Source organism: Lygodium microphyllum, chromosome 22 (genome assembly GCF_053477565.2).
Source record: "Lygodium microphyllum isolate KBCC chromosome 22, Lygodium_microphyllum_v1.1.10, whole genome shotgun sequence".
Taxonomy (NCBI): Eukaryota; Viridiplantae; Streptophyta; class Polypodiopsida; order Schizaeales; family Lygodiaceae; genus Lygodium; species Lygodium microphyllum.
Genome location: NC_141156.1, coordinates 4,797,325 through 4,821,802, shown reverse-complemented (window position 1 = coordinate 4,821,802; position 24,478 = coordinate 4,797,325). Strand labels below are relative to the sequence as shown.

Sequence of the window (24,478 nt, the reverse complement as noted above, 5' to 3'; positions counted from 1 at the left end):
AAGTGGCAGTGAGGATTACATCAATGGGTGTCAGGAACTCATTTGCCCTCATGTATCTCTCAATAGAGCATGAGATAGAGAGGGGTTGAGCATGACTAATTTCCCTTTCATCAATTGAGAGAGGTGATGATTGAGGGATGTTAAAGGTACATTCTTGTTTCCCTATCCACACACAGGATGGGCCTCCATCATCAATATATACATCACTTTGTTTGGCGCACTGCACTACACAAGGCTCCCTTCCTTGCACCTATGCCAGATGGGATGGGCCTTCCTTTCATCTATGCCAGATGGGTTGGGATATACGGATGCACCATCAATGGTGCATGCTAGCATACTCCTTCTAAACCCTCCCTCTTGTCAATTTCAAAAATGGATGTGAGACATGGGTTTCAATCCTTCTCTTCAAGTTTGATGAGCTAACTACCACCTCAATCATACAGGAGCACTATACCATGCCTTCAATAATCTAACCCCAACAACAATAGTACACCTTGCTCCTATAGGCCCACCCATAGCATCCACAATAGTAACATCCCTTGCCCCACATGCATAACCTTTGTTGGCAATCCCTTTTAGGAGGACTTATTCACTAACCCCACGGATCAACAAAACTTTTACAAGGCCGTTGACATGCTCCAAAGTATTAGATGGAATATTGCCAATGGAGAGAGAGAAAGAGAGGCATCAAGTAGACACCAAGGAGAAAGAGCGCTAGTCATCAAATGCTACCATGCCCATTGAGGTTTAGCTCAATCTCAAGCTCTTGTAGCCCATTGAGGTTTAGCTCAATGGTTGGTGCACTAATTGGGTTTTTTGGGTTTGTGAGTTCATGTAGATCGTTAGTGGTATTTATGGAAGATAACTTCACATTACAAACTTATTTCTTTTGTAACAAGTTTGGTTGCTTTGCAAAGCAACATTTTTGTTGTGAGAACATTGAAGTTGCCTCAATTGCACATATCGGGGACACCCGCATGCTTACTACACATTTAAGTGATCTAAAAGAAGGTATAGTATAATTTACCTCCCACTATTATACTATTTCAAAGGACTCTTGAAAAATACTTCTTTAGTTAGTAAGAATTATAGTTTAGCATAATCCTAAAAAGCTCCTTTTTTCCTTAATTGGTTATCATGTGTGATAGAATCAATACCTAAATGTGGATCCATCTTTCATTGTTTGTGCATCTCTCTCTCTCTCTCTCTCTCTCTCTCTCTCTCTCTCTCTCTCTCTCTCTCTCTCTCTCTCTCTCTCTCTCTCTCTCTCTCTCTCTCTCTCTCTCTCTCTCTCTCTCTCTCTCTCTCTCTCTTCATGTTATCATAGAAACTAAGGATTGTTACCATTATTTTGTTAATATTTCTTACTTTCATCCAATATAGCATAGCTTGAATCCTAAAGGTTGTAAGTAATAATAGGATCAGACATGCCGACTAGATTACCTTCCTAGGCTATAAAATCAGGACCCCTCTAAAGCCATGGTCAATCTAACTTTCACCTTGTCAGAGTTCTGTTAGCTACCCTTAAAGGTGTTTGCTGTCTAGATCACCATCTAAGCTTCACAATGGAAGTGCACGGGTGGAAAAATCCATCTTTGTATCAATTTGTTTGAAATTAAAGCAGTCTTTGTTTGTCTCATGTTTGATGTGTATTCTCTACTCCTTGCTCAAATTATGTCTACATTGTGCCATATAATTTCTACACTAAGTGCCCTCACATCCACTACTGAACTAAGCACAAGTAAAAATTGGAATTAAAGATTTGGTAACATTGGATTTGTAGTATTAAAGGAGATGTATAAGCAAGGTTTTTTTGCTCACTTATCTATAATAACTAAAATGAATGAACTATGTGAAGTTTGTATGATGAGCAAGCAACCAAGAAAGGAAATTTCACACAAAAATCAAGAATAGATCAAATTCTCCTCTAGATTTGGTGCATGTCAACATGTGCAATAATATACCTACCCGAGCCTTGGGATATCTTCTTATTCTATGCTCGAGTGGTGTACCCATAAACAACCATCAATATAATGTGCATTCAAAGGGTGTTGAAAAATACCCTTTTTTTACATGCTATAAGGCTATAAAATAATCCCTTTTACTTTACTTAATTTAAGTTTTTTTTAATGATAATTTAAAAATCCATTTTGTAAATATATTCCTATAAGTTTTACTAAATAAAATACAATTTCCTTTAAATCAGGTTGTATTTTACATGTCCTATGAGGTGAACTCCCTAGGATTTAATGGTGATCATTAATAATTATAATATAAAGATGTGGGTATACTTTCTTTGAGATAAGACTGAAGCTTTTGGCAAGTTTAAGAGATAGCTAAAACTTATGGAAAATGAAACAGAAAAAAGTGTGAAGAAATTCAAAAACATTAGGAAAAAGATAAACCCAAAATGGGCCTTTCAGCCCCCCTATCTCCTCCTTAAAATGAGAAAAAATGGAGAGAAGAATAGTAAAAGAATCCTCTTCTCTCTCCACTTTTACAATCTCATTTTGCTTTTTTAATATTATCCACACAAGGTTTACTGAGATTTCTTCTCTTTCCTCATTGAATAACCATTTTTCAACCAAATTTTATATGAAAAAAAAGTTAGTTAGAGGAGTGTGGTGCTTGGTTTTCAATGCAAAATGATTAGTAGATATTAAGAAATTAATTTCTAAATAAAAAATTTCAAAAGTTACTTTTGAGCTATTTTGGGGATTTTTTATATTTCAACTATGGTTCAATAAGTAAACATGTTGGTCATTGCTTTATTCTTAAAAATATTTTGAGGTAAAATTAAATTTTCTAAAATAAGAAAACTTTACAACATTCTTTCTTTGGAAGTTATTTTTCTCAATCTCACTACTCTCTCATAGCTCTACTACTATGAGTTTTTTTATTTGTCTATCAAATCTACCTAATAGAGTGAACTATCTTTATCTCTCCCAATTACCATCAATCTATCTATGTCTATGCACTTTCCCTTTCACACTCAACTATGTTGGAAATGCAATCCACAATTGCTACCAAAAACTAGTTCACTATTGGTGCAACGGCATGAGTTGAGATTAGGTTTGAATCCTAGGCCAAATTGAGGAAGATTTTCATAATTGAATAGACTGGAGGTCATCCATCACCTTAAGGTTTTTGGGGCTAGATGGCTAGCTCAATCATGGGAAACTTCTGGTTAAGCATGCACTAGTGTGAACAATACTAGGGTGAATGACCTCCTAGGAAGGGGAGGTATAAGGGTCCCTACCTAGTTTCTAACTTGGTATCAGAGCTCAAGTTGTTAAGCTTGGGTGGCACTAAGACCTCAACCAAGGTGTGGCTTGAGGGGGGTGTTGGAAATGCAATCCACACTTGCTAGAGAAAACTAGCTCACTATTGGTCGAGCCAGAATGAGTTTAGATTGGGTTTGAATCCCAAGCCAAATTGAGAAAGATTTTCATAATTGGATAAAATGGAGGTCATCCATCACCCTAAGATTTTGGGGGCTAGATGGCTAGCCTAATTATGAAAATTTTCCATTAAATGCACACTAGCATGAACAATACTAGGGTGGGCGACCTCTTGTGAAGGGGAGGTATAAGGGCCCCCATCCGATTTCTAACTAACTATTCCATTTTCCTTAACATCTCTATGTGTCCTTCTATCCTATCTTCACACACTAAGCTACTTGCTTTTCTTTGACATCTCTATGTCTCCATAGATAACAAAACAATATTTCTATTAACATTGTGTGTTTATCTATGACTCTCTTATCTACCTCCATAGAATCAAACGCATTGATACCATTAATATCTCTATGTTTCTACATATGCTTTTTTAATCAACTTCCATAGATACCAAATACCCTATTTTCATTAACATATTTGCATGTATATCTTTATGTGTTTATCTATGCTTCTCTAGTTTACCTCCATAGACTCTACCCTATTTTCATTAACATTTATATGTCTCAATCTATATGTGCCTATTTGTACCTCTCTAGTTTATGTCCATAGACTCAACTTCCCCACTTCCATTAACATATATCTACATCATTTTTCCCTCTAGTTTGACTCTATAGATATTAGACTCCTATTTTCATCATTAATATTGATTCATGTTAATGTGAAGTACCTTGACACACTCAACATACATCCAACTAGATTGTGTAATCTACTTCACTTTTCTTCATAACAATGAAGTTCACCAAGAATTGGACACTCATGATTTAAATTAGCCTATCCTTGAAGACTCTAAATGGTCTCGCTTTAGTCTCATTACTAATGTCATATTAAAATGAGTAGTCTCTACCAAGGGACTACCCCAAGCAAGTTGCATATTGAGATAGAGCTTAAATATACTGCATTATTCAAAAGATTAAAGCATATCAATATTAACCCTCAAATTCTACAAAGTTACACGTAGATGGAATTAGATTTTGTATACTTATGGGTTCATGGGGGAATCTACCCAATTGATCCCCTAACAAATAAAGTTCCAGGTTTCTCAAGAATCAAAAACTACCCCCTTCTCAACCTAACCTAGCTTCCTCAAGCCACCTTGAGAGGGGCCCGCCTCAACATCCCCATAAGAAATACAAGTGGAAGGTAGGTACAGTGACCTTGATAGAAATTAGAAAGTACAAACACTCTTTTAATCTCATCATTTCAAAGACTAGTTTCTTGAGACTTGTTTGTGAGATTGTGCAAGACCTCTACCAAATAGAAAGCAATAGGTGGTTTCTATTATAGGGTCAAGATAGATCCAATTGCTTCAAAAAAGAATATCTTCACTCTTTTGCAATAAGGGGTTGCAAAGGAATTTTTGATAGACGTTGTCAAGTGTTTTTCTGAAAACTGAAAAGCCCTAGTCATATTGTAGTTAGGTTTGATTTTTTTCAAGTTTAGTTGTTTGCATGCCTATTTGTTTTGTTGTTTTGTAATTGGATTTCTTGTGTTTGTCTAGTTTAGGATTTATTTCTGTCATTTTGTTTGATCTATTGAGTGTGAAACTTGATAGCCTTGGTCAAGCTTGATATTTTTCTGGACAAGTTGAATGTGGAGTTAGCTAGTAGCCATTGAACATTGAGGAACATGGTATGTTTTCCTGCTGAAACTCTTGCACATCACGAGGATTATGGGTTCACGAGCACTTCACGATGCACTTGTTTGATGCACTACACTCGGGGGTCGTCTCCTAAACTATTCAAATACTTCCATGCCATAGGTTGGGATGAAGCACTTTTCGCACCATCGTTGAGTACTTGCATGGCATGAGGCCCGTTGCAGCTATATACAGTAAATCTTAGTTGCATGCGCGCATGAAAAAACGCTTGCATTGAGTACACACATTTCTTGCATGCAGGATATCTAGGATATTCATCACCAAGTTAGGAACCTATGCATGAGTGTGTAAGGTGGTTGGGAGAGTTAGAGGGTCATGAAGGAAGCCACCAACTATGAGATGGGCTGTTCTTATCTGGTCAACATCTTGAGGGACATCTTTTCTAGAGTGTTTGTGAGAATTTGGATGGGGGGAGGAGCGGAGTATGACATATTTTTTTTATGAGAGTGGACAGGTGAGGCTAAGGATTAAAATAATCAAGGAACTTTTGTTTGCATTTTGCATGACGCACGATCACATGTAGATAGGCTAGGCATGTTCTTCAGTGCATCCATATTTTTGTGTGAAGCATAGATTGATTGGTTGCATACCATGATCCAACTTGCATATTTTTTCATCTCATGAATGATTGGGCATAAAGTTCTATTTCAAAGCATATTTTAATGCTAGGACACATCGCGTGAAATTGTTAGCAGGAAGAAAAATGGAGATTATTATCAAAAGAGATGGGTGCTATGAAAGAAACAAGAGTTGAAAGGTGTATCAATGACAAGCTAATGGAGGGGTAGTCACATGCTCGGCATTTATCAAGTTTTTGCTCAAAGCGTCCAAGATACTAAATCTTATAGCTTTTATTAAGAGGGCTACAATGTGTCAGGTTGTCATTTGACATGTGTATATCCAATCTCTCTTGAACAGTCTATGGAAGTCATAAAAGCCCATATCATCATCAATCTCATCATATGTTTTGCCTAAAAGACAAGAGAATTGCCGTTTCGGCCTCAGGTAAGTTACTCATGAATATATGTGTGCATCACGTGGGTTCAAAATAATGTATTTTTAAAATACCATTTTTATACATTTTTTACATACAAAATGTATAATATAAAGGGATTATTTATAAATTGAATAGAAAAGGGTTATGTTTTATTCAAAAAAAATCATAGATAATGATATTTATAAATAGGCCTGGAATGCACGTGATGTAGTGGATATACATATAGTAACTTCCCTTAGGTACTAGCAATATGTAATGGTAGAAGGAATGCTTCAACAAATCGTAAGTCTACGAGGTTTGGAGTGAGGGAGCATCACACATAGGAAGCTCAAAAGGAGGTATAGTGCTAAGGGAAGGAGGAGTTGCCAACCATGTTGACGATGCAAGTAACTTTTGTATGGTTGAGTTACCCTGCACCATAAGCAATGGAGTCCACTAGCTTTCAAAGGAAATGCACGTCATGAAAATAAGAAAGGAAAATAATGATGATTTGTGTGATGTTTAAGGTTTACAAGCGTCTGTAAATAATGGAAATGATGGTGACATTTTACGACGTAGGTCAATGATATACGCAATGATAATGGGCAAAAAGATTAGCATATAATGAGAAGACAGCCAAGGTTATTGATAAGACACGGCTTTCAGAAATGTTGACTTTCGGCAAAACAGATCTAGGATAACATATTGATAGCGGGTGGTTGATATTTAAAACACATGACATAGCATGCACAGTTTTGACATAGGAAACAACTGTAGAAGGCACGCAAAGGTGGCACTATGTTGACCTGATTCATGGCCTGAATGGTGGCATATTTAGCAAGATAGGTATGGCAAAAACCATTGATCGATGACTGGGATTGAGGAAGATAGACGGTTGTTTAAAATGCAGAGAAGGCGTAACATGTAGCTTAAAAGACAATACGTATTGAAAAGCCTTAAGTCTTTTACATTTTGAAAGAACGTTTAAGGATTTTTAGCCTTTAAGGAAAAGGCATAAAAGCTATATGCTTTTTGGAAAGCAAGACCAACGTGTGAGTGTGGATGAAAAACTATATAAGGAGATGTGAGAGGAGTCTTAGGGGCCTTCCCCCTTGATTACAATTGTACTTTCTGAGAGAGGTGAGAGGAGGGTCACATGCGAGAGGATACTCTTGACATGGCAATTCAAAAGTTGAAGAATTTAGCTTTTGTGGTGCCGAGTGTTGGCTCAAGGCTTTCAAGGTATGAGAATACAATACTCTCGTTTTTGTCTTCGAAATTGTTGGTGTTTTGTTGAATTTTATGTTGGATTTGTGTGATGCTCTACCCGAGTTTGGGTTTTAGTTGTTTGAGCTACAAGAGGCATTGTTTATTGTTTTGTTTCGTGTGTGGCTTGTGGTCTTCTGTCGAATAATTAAATTTATTTTGAGTTGTGTTGTGCATCCAACAAAGTCAATTTCCCCAACCATCACTCCTTAACATCTCATTATCGGGTTGTGAGTGAGGCTTTCTCTCGATCACCACTCGCGTAACATCTCTTTTTTGGTGCCCCCGCTGAGGAGTGCGGAATACTGACTTTGTGTGTGATTTGTGGATTGATTGCTTGTTTGTGATTGTTTTTCAATGGCTAGTTCTTTTCCTAAATTTTATGGAAAGAAGGGAGAGGATCCTTAGTGATTCCTCGGAAAACTAGAGCTTGGATGTATTATCCAGTGAATAAATGACTCAACCCTGAAACTCCAAATTTTGAAATTTCAATTGTTGGATGAAGGTCGCAATTGTTTTGAAGATTATGAAAAGACCCTTAGAGTGAGAAATCCTCCTGTTCCTATGGAATATGAAGCAGCTAAGCATGCGTTCCTTGACCATTTTAAGGAAACTGAGACTTCTTAAGACCTTTGGAGAAAAATAGAAACTTGCTAGAAGAGAGAAGACCAAACCATAGAGTTTTTTGCTATGCAGTACACTAGACTTTGGGATCGATGGAATGTATCATTAGGCCCAGGAGAGAGAGCCCCAAAAATGTTGAAAATCAAACATTTCATTGAAAAATTTTAGGGAGAGGTGAGGACAAAGTTGGAAATTAAGGAACCTAGTACTTTTGAAGAAGCTGTGATGGGTGCTTTAGAAAAGGAGAGAAAATTTCAGAAAATTAAAAAAAGAGAATCATTTAGAACACCTGTAGAAAATAGAGACCAAAATTGGCATGAAAAAAACTTTCAAACGTTAACGAGACAAAATACCCAATTAGCACCAGAGATTGAGGATCAATTGTCAAGCTAATTACAAAATATGAGATTAGGAGCCATGAGAGGAAGACCTTTGGGAAGAGGAAGTGGAGGACCTATAAGATAAACCAATCAGGAAAATTTAGGAATTGGGAGAGGAGCAAATGGTAGAGGATATTTTCGTAGACCAATGGTGACTTGTTTTTCTTGTTGAGAGTTAGGTCATGTGAGTACAAATTGTCATTATCCGCTTAGAGCAGGAGGGGATATGTATCGTTTACCTCAAAATTTGCCTAACAGACAGAATGATTTTGAGATAGAAATTAAAAATGATTCTACCTCGCAAGAACCTAGGTTGACTGAAGAGGAGAAAGGAAAATCTACCATAAATTGTATTCTTTTAGAAAATCAAAAAGAGGAAAGTAAAGCTATTGATATAATGCCTGCAATTAAAAGAAAAAGAGATATTGAGAGAGATGAACGTGAAACTAGAAAGGCTGGTGAGGAAAGAGGAAGAAAAAAAAAGAGAGGAGAGAAGAAAGAGAAGAGAGAGGAAAATAAATCGAGAGCACCTAGGAAACATTATAATGCTATTGACATTCCTTTGGGGGAAGGAGAGTGATTATGACCTAAAAAAGGATATGATGGGTAAGAAAGCTAATATATCTTTTTCCTAGTTGATGGAGTTGTGCCCTAAGATGAGAGGACAATGGAAGAAATTAGTGAGTCTGAAGTATAAGAAAAAAAAGAAAGGAATAGTGAGAGTTTTGAGTGTTGAAGAATTGCCTGATATTTTTCTTATTGTTGATGCTTGGTATAAAAATCAGAACATAGGAGAAGCATATATTGATGGAGGAGCGTAAATTAGTGTGATTACTCAAGCTTGTGTTGAGCAATTTGGACTTTGAATCATCGAAGGGTCTAAATTTTGAATCAAGCTTGCTAGTCATGCTAAAGTGAGGTGCTCAGGTATGATTTAGAATTTGGAAGTGAAGGTTTACAGAGTCTCTATGAAAAATGATTGTCATGTTATGCCAGCAGGGTTGGGAGCTTTTCGGCTCATATTGGGTAGACCTTGGCTTAGGAAAGCGAGAGCAATTCAAGATTGGGGAAAAGGGATAATAACGATTTATGATAGTGAAGATGATAGTGAGGATGAGAGTTCAGAGAGTGATTCTGATAGGGAGGTGTCATCTATTGTAGTTGAGTTACTGAGTTTTGAGAGAGAGGAAGAGAGAATTGAGGATGAATTTTTTGAGTTTGTTAGAAGACTATGAGAGGGAGGGCTTAGAAACTGCTAGATTTCAAGATGAAGTTGAGGGTTTGAATTTGTTGCCGAATGAGTCTGTTGAGAATTGTTGTGAGTTTTTTCATCCAGAAAGTATTGAGGTTTTAGGTTCTGGCTCTTGTGATGATTTTGGTGTTAGTGTTATTGAATCTGATGAGTCTTGTGAGTTGTCTGTTGATGGTTTCAGTAGCCTTGGAGAGGCTTTTGTTTGTGATGATGTTGTTTTGAGTAGACCTAACCTCTTGCTTCTTGATAGTTGCATGGATAATTGTTTGGTAGGTCTAGGCAACAACGTCGAAGAAAAAACTTCATCTGATAGTCTTGTGGTTTCCTTGAGTTCTCGTGAAGTTTGTGATTATGTTTGTGAAGATTCTGATTGGGGTTTTGATGACCTTGAGAGTGACATCGATGAGAATGAGAGAGGAAATTTGGGTAAGGCTTTGGAAAGGATTAAAAATTTGAGAGAAGAGAGATCTAATACTAAGGGTAAAGAGTGTGAAGAAAATTGTGAGGTTGCAGTTGAAGAAAATTTGACAATTAGGTGTTTGAATGAGGATAATGATTTCAATGTGTTGCCTAAGGTGTATGTATGTGATTTTTGTCGAAAGTTTTATCACATTTTTTGTGAGAATGATGTGGGAAAGATTGTTTTTGTGTTTGTTTTTTTGAAGAGATGAAGTCTTGTTATTTGGATGAATGTCTTGAGGAGGTTTTATTTGAAGTGGATCATGGTGTCTTTGGATATTTTGTGATGATGGGAGATGATTTTCTAGTTTTTCCTGAGATGTTTGCAATCTTTGTGGATGAGTTTGATTTTGGCAACATAGAAAGAGTTCAAACTTTGTTTCAAAACCCTAGGTTTGTCATGTTTTTTCTATGGGAGGATAGGAAGGGTATGTGGATTGTCATTGTGGGGATGAGACGTTTTGCTTTGACAATGTGAGTTGTTTTCAAAAGTTTGGATTTGAAACAAATGAGAATTTTAAAGAGAGATTTATGGAAGACTTTTGTGTGTTAATCGAGAAATTGTCTGAGAATGGTGTGTCATGGATTTTCTTACTTTATGAGTTTGCAAAACTCAGAGATGGAGTGTTGGATTCGATTTTTATTTAGCTCATAAATGTTGCATCATTTTATAAAACAACTACTGCACATGAACGTTTTGAGACTAGGGGGAGGGCTCGATATGTCAAGGGTTTTTCTGAAAACTGAAAAGCCCTAGTCAAATTGTAGTTAGGTTTGATTTTTTGCTAGTTTAGTTGTTTGCGTGGCTATTTGTTTTGTTGTTTTGTAATTGGATTTCTTGTGTTTTTCTAGTTTAGGATTTTTTTCTGTCATTTTTTTCAAATTTGTTGAGTGTGAAACTTGATAGCCTTGGTCGAGCTTGGTATTGTTTTGGACAGGTTGAAGGTGGAGTTTGCTAGTAGTTGTTTAACATTGAGGAACATGGTATGTTTTCCTGCTAAGACTCTTGCACATCACGGGGATTATGGGTTCATGAGCACTTCACGATGCACTTGTTTGATGCACTACACTCGGGGGTCGTCTCTTGAATTATTCAAATACTTCCATGCCATGGGATGGGATGAAGCACTTTTTACACCATCGTTGAGTACTTGCATGGCATGAGGCCCGTTGCAGCTATATAACACCATATTGGGGAATATGGGAATTTCCCATAAGTTTGGGACACATGGTCAAATCTTTGGATTGGTCATAACTTGAACAGTATAACTCTAAATTGAGCGCTCTATAGCTCAATAGATTCCATTTTTCAAGCACTTTCCAATGATAGGTCACATCATATGGTTTTGAGAAACTTATGGGCATGTTATCCGGGTGCCACCTTTTTAGTATTCAAAAAATGGAAATTGAGAGATTCCCAAACTCACTAATATTGTGTTATATGCAGTAAATCTTAGTTGCACATGCACATGAGAGAGCACCTGTCATTGAGCACGCACATTTCTTGCACGCACAATATCTGGGATATTCATGACCAAGTTAGGAACCTATGGATGAGTATGTAAGGTGGTTGGGAGAGTTAGAGGGTCGTGAAGGAAGCCACCAACTATGAGATGAGTTGTTCTTATCTAGTCGACATCTTGAGGGCCATCTTTTCTAGAGTGTTTGTGAGAATTTGGATGGGGGGAGGAGCGGAGTATGGCATATTTTTTTTATGAGAGTGGAGAGGCGAGGCTAAGGATTAAAATAATCAGGGAACTTTTGTTTGCACTTTGCATGACGCACGATCACATGTAGATAGGCTAGGCACATTCTTCAGTGTGCATCCATATTTTTGTATGAAGCATCAATTGATTGGTTGCATAACATGATCCAACTTTGCATATTATTTCAAATAATGAATGATTGGGCATAAAGTTCTATTTCAAAGCATATTTTAATGCTAGGACACATCACATGAAATTGTTAGCAGCAAGAAGAAAAATGGAGATTATTATCAAAAGAGATGGGTGCTATGAAAGAAACAAGAGTTGAAATGCGTATCAATGACAAGCTAATGGAGGGGTAGCCACATGCTTGGCATATATCAGGTTTTTTCTCAAAGAGTCTAGGATACAACAGCTTATAGCTTTTATTAAGAGGGCTACAATGTGTCAGGTTGTCATTTGACATGTGTATATCCAATCTCTCTTGGACAGTGTATGGAAGTCACAAAATCCCGTATCATCATCAATCTCATCATATGTTTTGCCTAAAAGACAAGAGGATTGGTGTTCTAGCAATATCTAATGGTGGAAGGAATGCTTCAACAAATCATAAGTCAATGAGGTTTGGAGTGAGGGAGCATCACACATAGGAAGTTGGAAAGGAGGTATAGTGCTAAGGGAAGGAGGAGTTGCCAACCGTGTTGACGATGCAAATAACTTTTGTATGGTTGAGTTACCCCACACCATAAGTAGTGGAGTCCACCATCTTTCAAAGGAAATGCATGTCATGAAAATACGAAAAGAAAATAATGATGATTTGTACGATGTTTAAGGTTTACAAGTGTTTGTATAGCAGATAGGTTTTCCACGGGCTGGATGATGGAGTGCATGCATGCATACATGTCAAACAGATGATCGAACACACGCAAGGCACTCAAGAGTGGGGCTTCAAAGCCCAAGTGGCTAGACGCAGATGACTGACACCGACTCAGGGAGGAGGCTATAGATTCTCCAGGACGTTGGAGATAGCAGCGCGAGGCGGCGAGGGCACGACTAGAGGCCGGAATGGTCCATCATCTTGGGAGTGGTAGCCAGAAGACATATTTGGAGGACTTTGTAATTTTTCCTTTTGTTCTACTTGCTTATTTTTTTGGAATATCCTTTGTACTTACAATCGTGTTTCTAACAATTGTATTTTGTTTTCTTTGCAGCACTCCATTACAAACCGTGATCCCACCAGCCTTGAGACTCGATATGCAGAGAGGCACGGTCTCACTGCATTGAACGACCAATTGTATGGACGCGGCGGGCGGGCCTATAAGTCATTCATCTTTCTTGTCCGTAGTTACTAAATTTAATTAAAATGCATTATTGTATGGTGGATTGATGTGTAGTTGTTTCTTTTTTTCCAGAGTCCATTCGATGCTCCTTTGCGACGGGATGAGGTTTCGGACGGCAAGGATCTATAGCTTGCCCTTGGATCCCCGGAGCTCACATACTCTTCTTTTTTGGTCGCGTGATCTGTGTAGACATTTTCTATGTAGTAGTAGTATCTTGCAATGATTGTACCAGTCACTTTCATTACGTGATCATGTATTTATTTTATGTATCAGTGTTATGATTGAAGTACATTTTGCCTTTGTTTACACGAGTATTATACACATTACTCAAACCAAGCTACCCTATCACAATTTTTTTTTTCATATTACCGTCGCTATTAGCATCGCAAATTTATTGCACGCGTCGCTATTAGCATCGCAAAATGCATCGCAAAATGCATCGCAAAGCGTCATTATAAATGTCGATATTTGCATCGTTATCAGCGACGAAGTGTCGTTATATCAACGTCACTATTTGCGTTGGTATCAGTGTCGCTGATACCGACACAAATAGCGATGCTGATAACGACGCTAATAGTGGCTATTCTATGGCGTCGCCAATAACGATATTTTTTGGGACGACAGGGAAAAATTTCTTTATGAACATTTTCGTCGCTTTAAACGTCGGTATAAGGCCTATATCTTGTAGAGAGAGAGAGAGAGAGAGAGAGAGAGAGTGTGTGTGTGTGTGTGTGTGTGTGTGTGTGTGTGTGTGTGTGTATGTGTGTGTGTAGAAAAAAGAAAAGCAATGGGGCCAAGATCTTATTATTATCTATGATGCATATATGTTCGTTACCTATACATATTGCAATATATATATGTATCATAGACAATAATAGATCTTGGCCCCATTGCATCATAGACAATAATAGATCTTGGCCCCATTGCATCATAGACAATAATAAGATCTTGGCCCCATTGCTTTTCTTTTTCTTTGTAAAACTGTTGGTACAAGCATTAGTAAGTTTTATTGCATTTGTTAGCATAACCATCAAAACATTCATTGAGAAAAGAGTTGATATGTTATGGAGTATTGTCTAGCACTTATACCAATGGATGTTTCCAATGCTTATGCCAACTTACAAAGGTCAAAGCTAATATCGAGGCTTATTTTAATGGTGGGGCTGAATATTTTTGTGAATGCCTTATTTTCCATTGGTATGGCGCCCATCTATTATAGTGAAAGAGGAAAACTAAAGAAGAAGACAAGTAGAAATCTCAACCTCACACTTTATCTCTCACACTCAAGGCTATGGAATAAGAAGGGGAAGAAGAGAAAAAGGAAAAGAGAGAGGAGTTTCATTCTCCAATTCCCTCACTCATACTCTCATTCTTACTCTCTCACTCTCTTACTCTCAACAAGGTAAGAGAAAGCTTGCTCTCAAAGTTGCAGGCATAAGAATAAGCTCTTTCGTTTATTTTTTGGCTTTTATACACCAAGGTTTGGGTTCAATGCGTTTCCTCCAATAAGTTGCTAACTCTACCCAATTTTTAGATATTTATTCAATTTTCAACACTTGGAGAGCTCTTGAGACCAATCCTCTATATTTTTGAGTCGTGTAAATAATAATCATTGTGAATTAAAGGATTAGACTCACTCCCTTGTAACACTAAAATGCCCAATACACCAGATGCACTAATATCCCATAGATTAAATGAAACTGCACACATTTCAATATTTTGTAGGCAAGTTGTGAAGACCGAGTCACACGACTTAGCTTGTAAGTGGACATTAGAGTCCCCACCCAAAAGGAAACCCTATATATATAATGTGTACAATGAATAGAGAGTTGAGTCTTATGTATATAATTTTCTTATTTTCGTCTCTATCTCATGCTTCTATCATAGCCATAGCTTGGGTTGGTAGATAAAATCTCAGGTAAGTTACTCATGAATATATGTGTGCATCACATGGGTTCAAAATAAGGTATTTTTAAAATACCATTTTTATACGTTTTTTTACATATAGAAGGGTGTAATATAAAGGGGTTCTTTACAAACTAAATAGAAAAGGGTTATGTTTTATTTAGGAAAAAATCACAATTAAGGATATTTATGAATAGGCCTTGAACGCACATGATGTAGAGGATATACATATAATAACTTCCCCAATGATAAAATATGGTATAAGGTGAATTAGAGTTTGAATGTTACTCTAGCTCATTATAAAAGCTCAAGGTTCACATTTGTGAACATTTTAGAGCTAACAACACAAGTGTATCCATACTAGCATCTTTTGATGAAGACTAGGTAGATCTCACCACTAAGAACTAACTCACCATCTTTGTTGATGTTAGAGTTGACAGACCACGTTGCTAAATTGATTGATCTAGCCATGGTCAATAAAGTTAAGTACCACATGGTGTGGCTATGCAACTTTTGATCAAGACCATTATTCCCAAAACTTAGAGCAGTTCATGAATTAGCACAAAAATAGTGTTGCTTGAGTTTGCTTAGCCCACTTGATTGCCACATGCTAGTCAAGTGGGGAAAAGTACCACTTCAACCCTCCCTTTGTAAGAAAGAATGCCATTGTGGCTTTGGCTCCTACCTCCCTGTGTCGAAGCACACACACACACCCCACTGGTTGTCATCATGCATACCTATTGCTACTGGAGCTATGAATGCGAGAGTGACATGACAAGATTTTTCTAGAGACGCTGCAAAATTGCTTCCAGGAGGAGATTTTTTGAGAGAGAGAGAGGATCTCTACCCCCTTTAGAGAGCAGCCACTATGTCATATTAACCATGAAAAGCTTTGCCAAAGAATCCAAGCTCATCTACAATGGTGCTCTCTTTATCACCTATATGTAAAGCCTCTCGACTACAGATCTAATGAGACTTAGAGCAGGTAGGCATGTCATTGAGCCAATATCAAATCACTCGACTGATAAAGTGTTGAGCACCAACTCAAATAGAGGGGAAAGAGAGGGAGAGCTCCTAGAGTAGATTGTGTACCAAATAGTATCCGGTTGAAATGGCATGCATAAACTTGGGCTTTGGCCCATTCACTTTGTTACTGCACACCATCATAATCAAGTTATTGACTAGGCATGTTGTGACTCTTAAACAATGTCATTCCTCTTTATAGGTAATATATCATGCAAATAATCAAAGCCCTACTACGCTTAAGTTCTTTTACTTAGCGTGGAGGGGATCTGATAGGAAAGCATTGTGGCCACACACAAGTCTTGACTTGTGTGGACCTCGTAGTTCAGCATAGCAAAAGATGACAGTGATGGTTTTGTAAAAAAAGAGTATATATTTTTAAAAACGTTTTTAGAGAGACACACACAAAGGAGTTACGTGTTGCCACGTGTGCATACTTGCAAGAGTCTTCCTAGTATCACTAATTTTTTGTGATACTTGTTCCACTTGCCAAAGTCCCATAATTTTAGGACCACAAGTCAAGCAGTGGAGCCACATAGGTCAAATAGATCTAGGTGTGGCATGGCTCTGACCCGGGTTACTTAACCCTCCACTCGTGCACACTCTGAACTTACCGGCTCGATCTTCAAGCTGTTGGCAAGGCCATTAAGATTCAGAACAACAATGAGTAAACTATATGCAAAAGTCCTTAAAATAATGTGCTCGAGTAAACTAGATACCAAAGTTGCAGCCCAATTTCAAATAAAATACATTTGAAGGTGAAATCATTTCCGGCCTTGTAAGGTTTAAGATCATGCATACTTGTTGACCTACTTTTCCCTCCCCGCATTGAGCTTCGGTTCATTCAGACGCAGACGAAAGGAGTCAATGGCGGAAGCAGCAGCAGACTTCATCTTCTTTCCTTCTCCTCCTCCTCCTCCTCCCCCTGACAGCGCTAGAGCAGCCTTCATCTTACTTCCTTCTTCTCCTCCTCCCAGCCCAGCTACCGCTGCAGCACCGCACGCGAGCCTCCCCGCCGTCGACTTTTTATCTACCTATTACGTATATTTTCTTTTCATACTGTGTGTGTCTTGCCTGCTGTACTTCATCGTGGTTGGGCCCCGTGGAATCGCCGAAGATTTCTGCAATTTTCTCCAGCTCTTTAAACGCTTCATCCTCGGAATCTTGGTTTCACTTCGTAACCGGCTCATACGAAACCCATACGCGGTGAGACTCCTCGCCCGAGATCCTGATGATCATTATTGTTGCATTGTTCCATTTATCTGTAGATTTCTATTCCGTTATTCATTAGTTTTATAAAGAATTTCATGTTTTTCATTACCGTTTACTGTTTTTCCGCGTTTCACAATTAGTTGTAAATTTCATCCGCAGCTCCTTCCATTGTACAATGTACCTTTAAATTTTTATGGATCATTACTGTTCGATTGTTCCATTTACCTGTACTAGATTCTGATCCGCTGTTAACTTCCAAAAATGCTTGATCGTTTCGTTACCCTTTACGTTTGTTCTCGGTTTCATTCAACTGTAAATTTGATCGTCGGCTCCTTCCATTTTTTTTCATGTTACTGTAAATTCCATCCGCTCGTTTCCATTTTCATGGTTATCAAAGTTTCTATAGCCTTACCTTTCATAGTTCCGTTTAACTGTGTAATTCTCATCGGCTCGTTCCATTGTTAAGCTCTAACAGTTTTATCGTTCCATTATCTTTATCTGTTTTGTCTGCTTAAAACGTTCCCCTCTTCCCGTGCTTAGCTTTCACGAAAGTCGACGCTATGATGTGTCTATAATGACTTGTGCTAATTTACTTTGACAGCACTGTAGCGGTGATCTGGAATAGCTGCATATTTCTCTTCCAACTGGATAATTTGCGATGATTTCACAGGCTTCTTGTACTGCGGCAGTAATGATATTCTTGAGAGAAGTTCACATGATTGCATTGAAGTGACAACAATGGATGTAGCAGTAGAACGAATAATATATGGACAAGATGAAGAGCAGTTTGACTCCCTCTAATTAGGCTTGTCACGTTAAGATCAGTACAGCTATGAGACAAAATTATATAGGAGTCTATATGGTCTAATGTTTTGTGGTTGAAGCTTTTGAAGCAATGGTAAGTTTTGTACTACACTGATCATATACTGTCTCTGATTCTTTTGTCACGATCGATGTTCGAGTCTGATGAGATTCCTCGAGCGTTAATGAGGTTTAATTGTCTATAAGGAGTAATACTTACGTTTGGGGGAATGGGAGTTGTTACTCTTAAGAATTATAAGGTTACAATGCCCTTCGACTGCTGAAGGCACACGTGCAGAAGTTTGCTGATTGTTGACCTGACCAGATAAGAGAATTTGGGGATCGATCAGTTTGGAAAGGTCTACTTGAAATTTCCGGTAGTCCTGCAAGTTTATTGGCACAACATCATGAATGACCACGTTCAGCTGAGACGCTTCCATGCCTTAGCAATGCAAAGAGATAAAACCGAGAAATCTAAGCTCACATTGTCAGCCGCGAGTCTCTTTTTATTCAGAGCTTCTGTCCTCGCAGTTCTCTTTCTGGTTCCACCGGGCTAAATAACAAAAGCGTTCTAATGAGCAACGGACACAAATGTTAGACGCGAAAAGACATTGAATTTAATAATAAGAGATAATTTCCGCTACAAAGAGGGATATAATTAGCCAAATAAAGCGAGTTATTTTGGCTAGATCCCGGCCATCCAGTTTCCTCAACATACAAGAAACATTCCAAAATTATCTAGCCTAAGGAGAAGCGACATCCCAACTATTGGGACCATAGGCTAAACAAAATTTGTTGTTTCCATGCATAGAATGTCTCCCATCATGTGACACCAAGGTGTGACTTGCTCTAAGTATCTCTTGAGAAGCTTGGCTCTCCCTTTTAGTGCTTTATTAGCCAGGTTGATCAATTGAAGACCTCCCTACTCCTAGTCCTTTAAGCTCTCCAAAGAGATCATACTTAAGGATCTATCTTTGCCATATTTTCCCCACTGAATATTTATTGAACTAGAGTCCCATGTTTTCAAAAACTCAGCATTCCAAACCATCAAAGGAAGGTAGAGTCAAAATGTAGGCCGAATAAAGACATTTAAGATTTTAAGGATTTCATGTAGTAGCCAAGCAATGGAGCAGTAGGTGCTTACTTTCTTTCTGATTTTTTCCATCACCCATTTAGACTTAGAATAATCACTTGCCCTTAATATACCTATTGGAAAAGCCAAATATCTAGATAGAACCCAAGTATCTCAATAGAATGCATCTCCTTTTGACAAATCCCTTTTTCTGAGGAAGGATAGAGTTCCAATCTATTTAATTATTTTGTAGTTGAAGACTCCTAGGTATTCACTTTTGTTGAATTTTATCTAATTATTTTCTAACAATTGTGAATGCTTTAGTTGATGTGTAGAGCAGACGGCGAAGTCGTTGGATAGAACCGGGCGATGATATGAATCCAAATGCCTAGATGAATTACTATTTTTGATGGGCGCGTGCCTTATCACTAAAGACGTGGTGCCAATATTTATTTAAGCGTGCTTATTTATTAAAGTGCTTGACCAAATATTTATTATCTTGTATGCGCATAGGCACTCAGTTAAATATTTCATTATCTGATATTTGTATTCGGGCATAGCCCGGTTGGGCATAGCCCGAGTTTTAAACGCCCAAACGTCTTACTCTATATTTGGGCAAAAGCAAACACAAAAGCCAAAAATAATATTATTTGTGAAGTGGCCTATTTTTTAGCTTAAAGATAAATAAATCTATAAATACATGCCTTATGAAGCGCTCACACAAGGCATGGGGGGAGATTGCACCCAATTTGTCTTTTTTTCTCATGTCGTGCAAATTCTCTTTTGCTTTTATGAAGGTTTTGTAGAGTTCTTTGTTCTTGGGGACCTTTCAGCATTCACTACGCGAGCATATAGCATCCAATTTACGCACTAGCTACTTGGGCTATGGCTCAAGCAACCTTTGCATATTAGTTCTAGCAGGATCCAGAAGCTAGATAATTTGTGTTAGCTAAAATAAGGAGATTGTATTGTATACGATTATACTACTCAATTCAAGGTTCTATTGAGACACATTGTCCAACCTAATGGCCAACTAGAGAGATATTTCATGCTATGTATGTCCATGATTTACATTGGGATCTTCGAAAGACTTTGTCCAAGAGGATCTTCTTGCCAATACTTTGGCATATTTTCATTAGTGCGCTCTCTTAGGGTTGCCATGATCCTCGAGCAAGATTGATCACAAAGGGAAAAGCAAAGACACCACTAAGTCTTCTGCCAAAAATTGTGGTTTGGAGTCTAGTGATTTGGATTTGCAGGTAGACTCGGAGGAAGGGAGTAGTAGCGAAGATGAGGACTCTAAGGAGACCTTACTACACCAATATACAATGTATCCATGGTCTACTATGCAACCAACTACACATACCCTAAGAATCCACAAACCTATCATGCACCCACAAACCTATTAGGTACTCATAGACCTACAATGCATTTGCTCCCTTACATTGTGTGCACCCATTTACACTATGCCTCCACCTATAGACACACTAAGAGCACACATTAGTCACTTTGATTGTATGTGTCGAAATATGTGAGTTCGTATTTCACCTATTAGTAAGGACCCAAGCCCTAGTTGTACTGTTGACCTAGAGAACACACCTATGTGTGATCTCATAAATCACATCGTCAACCTAGTTGGCTTAGAGACCATGGGGATGGTAGCTACCACTATGGATAACTTGAGAGGTAATGCTAATGATTTCCAAGCCATAATCAATAGCTTTGAGTAAGTTACAAGATTTGATGTTTGAAATATGACTCATGAAGCATTACAAGGAAAGCTAATAGAACTGAAAGGACAAAGAACACTTGCCCTCAACTGCTTGGTTGATTTTAACAATGACCCCAAGATGTAGCTTGCCATCATTGAAGCAGAAATGGATATGATTCATATGATGTTCAAGACAAGAGCAACTAGCTCATCATAAGATTCCCTTTTCGATCTTGTGAAAAGAACACTAGTTGACTTGTCAAAGACATGCTTCAAGTTGGAATGCATATCATTCTGACTCGGTTACTGATGCCAGGAGGCATATTCCACGGTGGATTCCGTGAGGTTTTACAGTGGATTGCGTAAACTTAGATGACCGGGGCTCATACACAAAGAGGATTCTTTGTGCGAGAAGTTGATGGGGATGCCTGTCCTTTTCGGGCGTTTCATTAATTTAGTATGTACATGGGTGATTCCATAGCGGGTGATTCCGCAAAATGCATATTAAATTAATAAACGTTTATGAGTTTAGAGTGCGCACTCGTAATAAATTAAGGTTAGGATTTATTTCTAACCAGTTGATTTATTTATGTAACTGAAGACTGCTAGGTATTCACTTTTGTCGGTTTAATTGCATTATTTTACTAACGATTGTGAATGCTTCAGTTGATGTGTAGAGATAGTAGCAGTGGCGGAGGAAAGCATTGGAGTGTAGCGAGTATTCGACCTTTGGATTATATTTTGATAGGCGCCACGCCTATATTTTGTTATGTCTAGTGAGACATCGATTATTGATTATTATTTTGTATGCGCCTATGCGCACGGATATGTTATTTCTATTTGGACATTGAGATTGGGTATGCCAGACTCTATGGGCACCGTCCATTAGCTTTATTTCCTATTTTTATAGAAAGCAAACTCAAAAGCTAAAAGCTTGTCATATTTTTGTAAATTGGGCTATTATTGAGCATGAAGATGTAAATATACATAAAATACATGCTTTGTGAAGCGCTCACACAAGGCATGGGGGGAGATTGAACCCAATTGGTCTCTTACTTCTTGTCATTCATGCTTTTACATTGTTTTTTATGCAAAAAGGTAGAGTTCATTGTTCTTGGAGACCTTCTGGGATTCACTACGTGAGCATACTGCGACCGATCTGCGCACCAGTGGTATCAGAGCGGAGCTGAGATCAAGAGCTTCCAATCGCTACCCATCTCGAGCGAAGGTGGAGCTCCAAGAACGATCGAGCTCTACAGTCAATCTCATCGTGAACCGTCGATACAGGCAGACTTCTGCCGATGAAGAACCCCTGTTTTTACTCTCAGATCGCGAAGGACCAGGCTGTGCAGGCGGAGGACCACGCATCCATCTCCTTCATCAAGTCGTCAAGAAACAGTGAGGAAACTTATAATCCATCTTTTCAAAAGCTTAATTGTAAAGCTTATGAGCTTTAAAGAAGCTTAATAGCTTCAAATTTCTTAATCGAGGTCTCAAAGGGGCCTCCGATTTTTTCGCGACGAAAAAAACGGCCCCCCCTCCCACGAAATCAGACGACGACTGATCATTAAGCTTTTCAAGCTTAATTCCCTTAAGTCAAGCCAAGCTATTCAAGTCACACCGAACAAGAAAGTCACCAAACTCCGGGTCTTGTGTATCAAAAGTTAAGTTCTACAAGTCGACTGGAATCAAGTCCTGAAAGTTCATCAAGTCGGCCTAAGTTCTGCAAGTCTGTAACTCTGCAAGTTGGCTAAGTCTGCAACTCTGCAAGTCAGACTAGTCAACTGGAGTCATAACTGACTAGTGCTCAAAACTCCTAGAAGGGCTGTTCCTGCGCAAAAACTTTGAACTGGAAAGTTGTTCATGGCAAAGTATTCTACCTATCTACAGGTTCGCTGAAGTATTTTCAGCAAACGAAGATGGAAATATTGCAGATTTTCTGAAAATTGAGAAAGAAATACCCACAAATACATACCCTTGTAACCCCGAATTCGAGCTACGCTCATCCCGCTAACCTGATTTTGAGTGAGAAAGGTCTTTTGAGTTTTACAGGATGACGACCCCACATATGGATGATCCTATGGCTGAAGACGACCTACCTGAGCCTACCATGGAACAAAAGCTGGATCTAATCATGTTGCAATTGGAAGAAGAACGAAGGGCTAGGCAAGCATTGCAAGAGCAATTGACGAAATTACAAAGGGCGTCTACCGACAAAGAAGAACCTCAAGCTAAAGATTTGATTCGACGTACCATCGACGCCACTCTTGAAGCACAAACCATTCGCAAGGAATCAAAGATAAGTAAACAAAGTTTCAAATTTCGCACTTTCAATGGCATACGAGAAGGAAAGACTGTTTTATCATTCATTAGCCAGTTTGATGACTATTTCCATGAGGAAACCTATCCAGAAAAAGATAAAATCAAGTGTGTTACTAATCATTTGGTAGACAGAGCATCACTTTGGTGGACTATAGTACGCAAGAGCATAGAATGTCCTGCTACTTGGGAAGATTTCAAGAAGAAGTTCATGCAGAATTTCCTTCCACCGCAATTTCATGAGAAGGCTATCAAGCAATGGGATTTACTTCAACAACGGGATCATGAGCCTATACCATAGTATACAGAGTGTTTTTGGAATGCACTCCTACAGCTACGCATGCTTGAAGACGTACCAGAGACGACACATAAGCGGAAGTATATGTCTGGACTTCTTGGACATTACTACGCTGAAGTTAACATGTTCAAGCCTGCTACCCTTGAAGACGCCATCTCCCTAGCTCACGACACTGAAGATAAGTTACGCGAAAGAGACAGACGACCACAGCAATTCCAAGCCAATGGTAATTATGGATCTAAACAATTCAATTCTAATTTTAGAAAGTTTAATCCAGGTCATTTCTCATCACCATCTTTCCGCAAGAATTGGGCTAAACCACCTGCATTACCATCCAATGTCAATCCAAATCCTTAGCCTATTCCACAAGCAAATCCAAATGTACCCAGACTTCCAGCCATTGCAAATAATGTAACCAAAGCCAAGCCAATAGTATGCTATAAGTGTCACCAGCCGAGGCATCTCGCAGCAAATTGTCATTCAAAGAAGCCACCAGCATATATCAACTATCTTGGAGCCATGGACGAAGACGAGCATGAGGATATGCCTGATTTCACTGAAGATGAGGATGATACTATTACTACTTCAGACACTTTACCAGGTATGCCTACTCCACATTCTTTATTGACTATGAAATGTTTGGTGCATGGAAAGGAAAGAACTATCTTGCATGATGACGGTAGTACTCATGACTTTATTTCAGCAAAATTGGTAAAGGAATTGAAATTACAGACTGTACCTACGCATTATCGCATAAAAGCTGCATTTTTAGGTACTAGGTACAATGGCACACAAGAAGTACAAGATTTAGAGATTCAAATTGGTTCATACATTGAAAGAAGAAATTTCTTAGTTGTTCCATTACAGTCAAGCGACATTATTCTAGGAATGCCTTGGAGATACCAGCATAATCCAAATATAGATTATTCCACACACACAATGAATATTAATTTTCAAGAAAAATCTATTACATTATATGGTATGCATGCATCTAATATTTTTTCACTGCTTTCGCATAC

The 24,478-nt window shown here is 38.3% G+C and overlaps 1 protein-coding gene across 1 annotated transcript; it reads left to right on the top strand.

The window, feature by feature from the left end:
• The first annotated feature begins 16,890 nt into the window (after nucleotides 1–16,890).
• On the top strand, nucleotides 16,891–18,038 carry LOC148016842 (uncharacterized). Its single transcript, XM_087662490.1, has 2 exons — nucleotides 16,891–17,252; nucleotides 17,860–18,038. The coding sequence occupies exons 1-2, from the start codon at nucleotides 16,914–16,916 to the stop codon at nucleotides 17,881–17,883; spliced, it is 363 nt and encodes a 120-aa protein (XP_087518616.1). The 5' UTR covers nucleotides 16,891–16,913; the 3' UTR covers nucleotides 17,884–18,038.
• The last annotated feature ends 6,440 nt before the right edge of the window (nucleotides 18,039–24,478 follow it).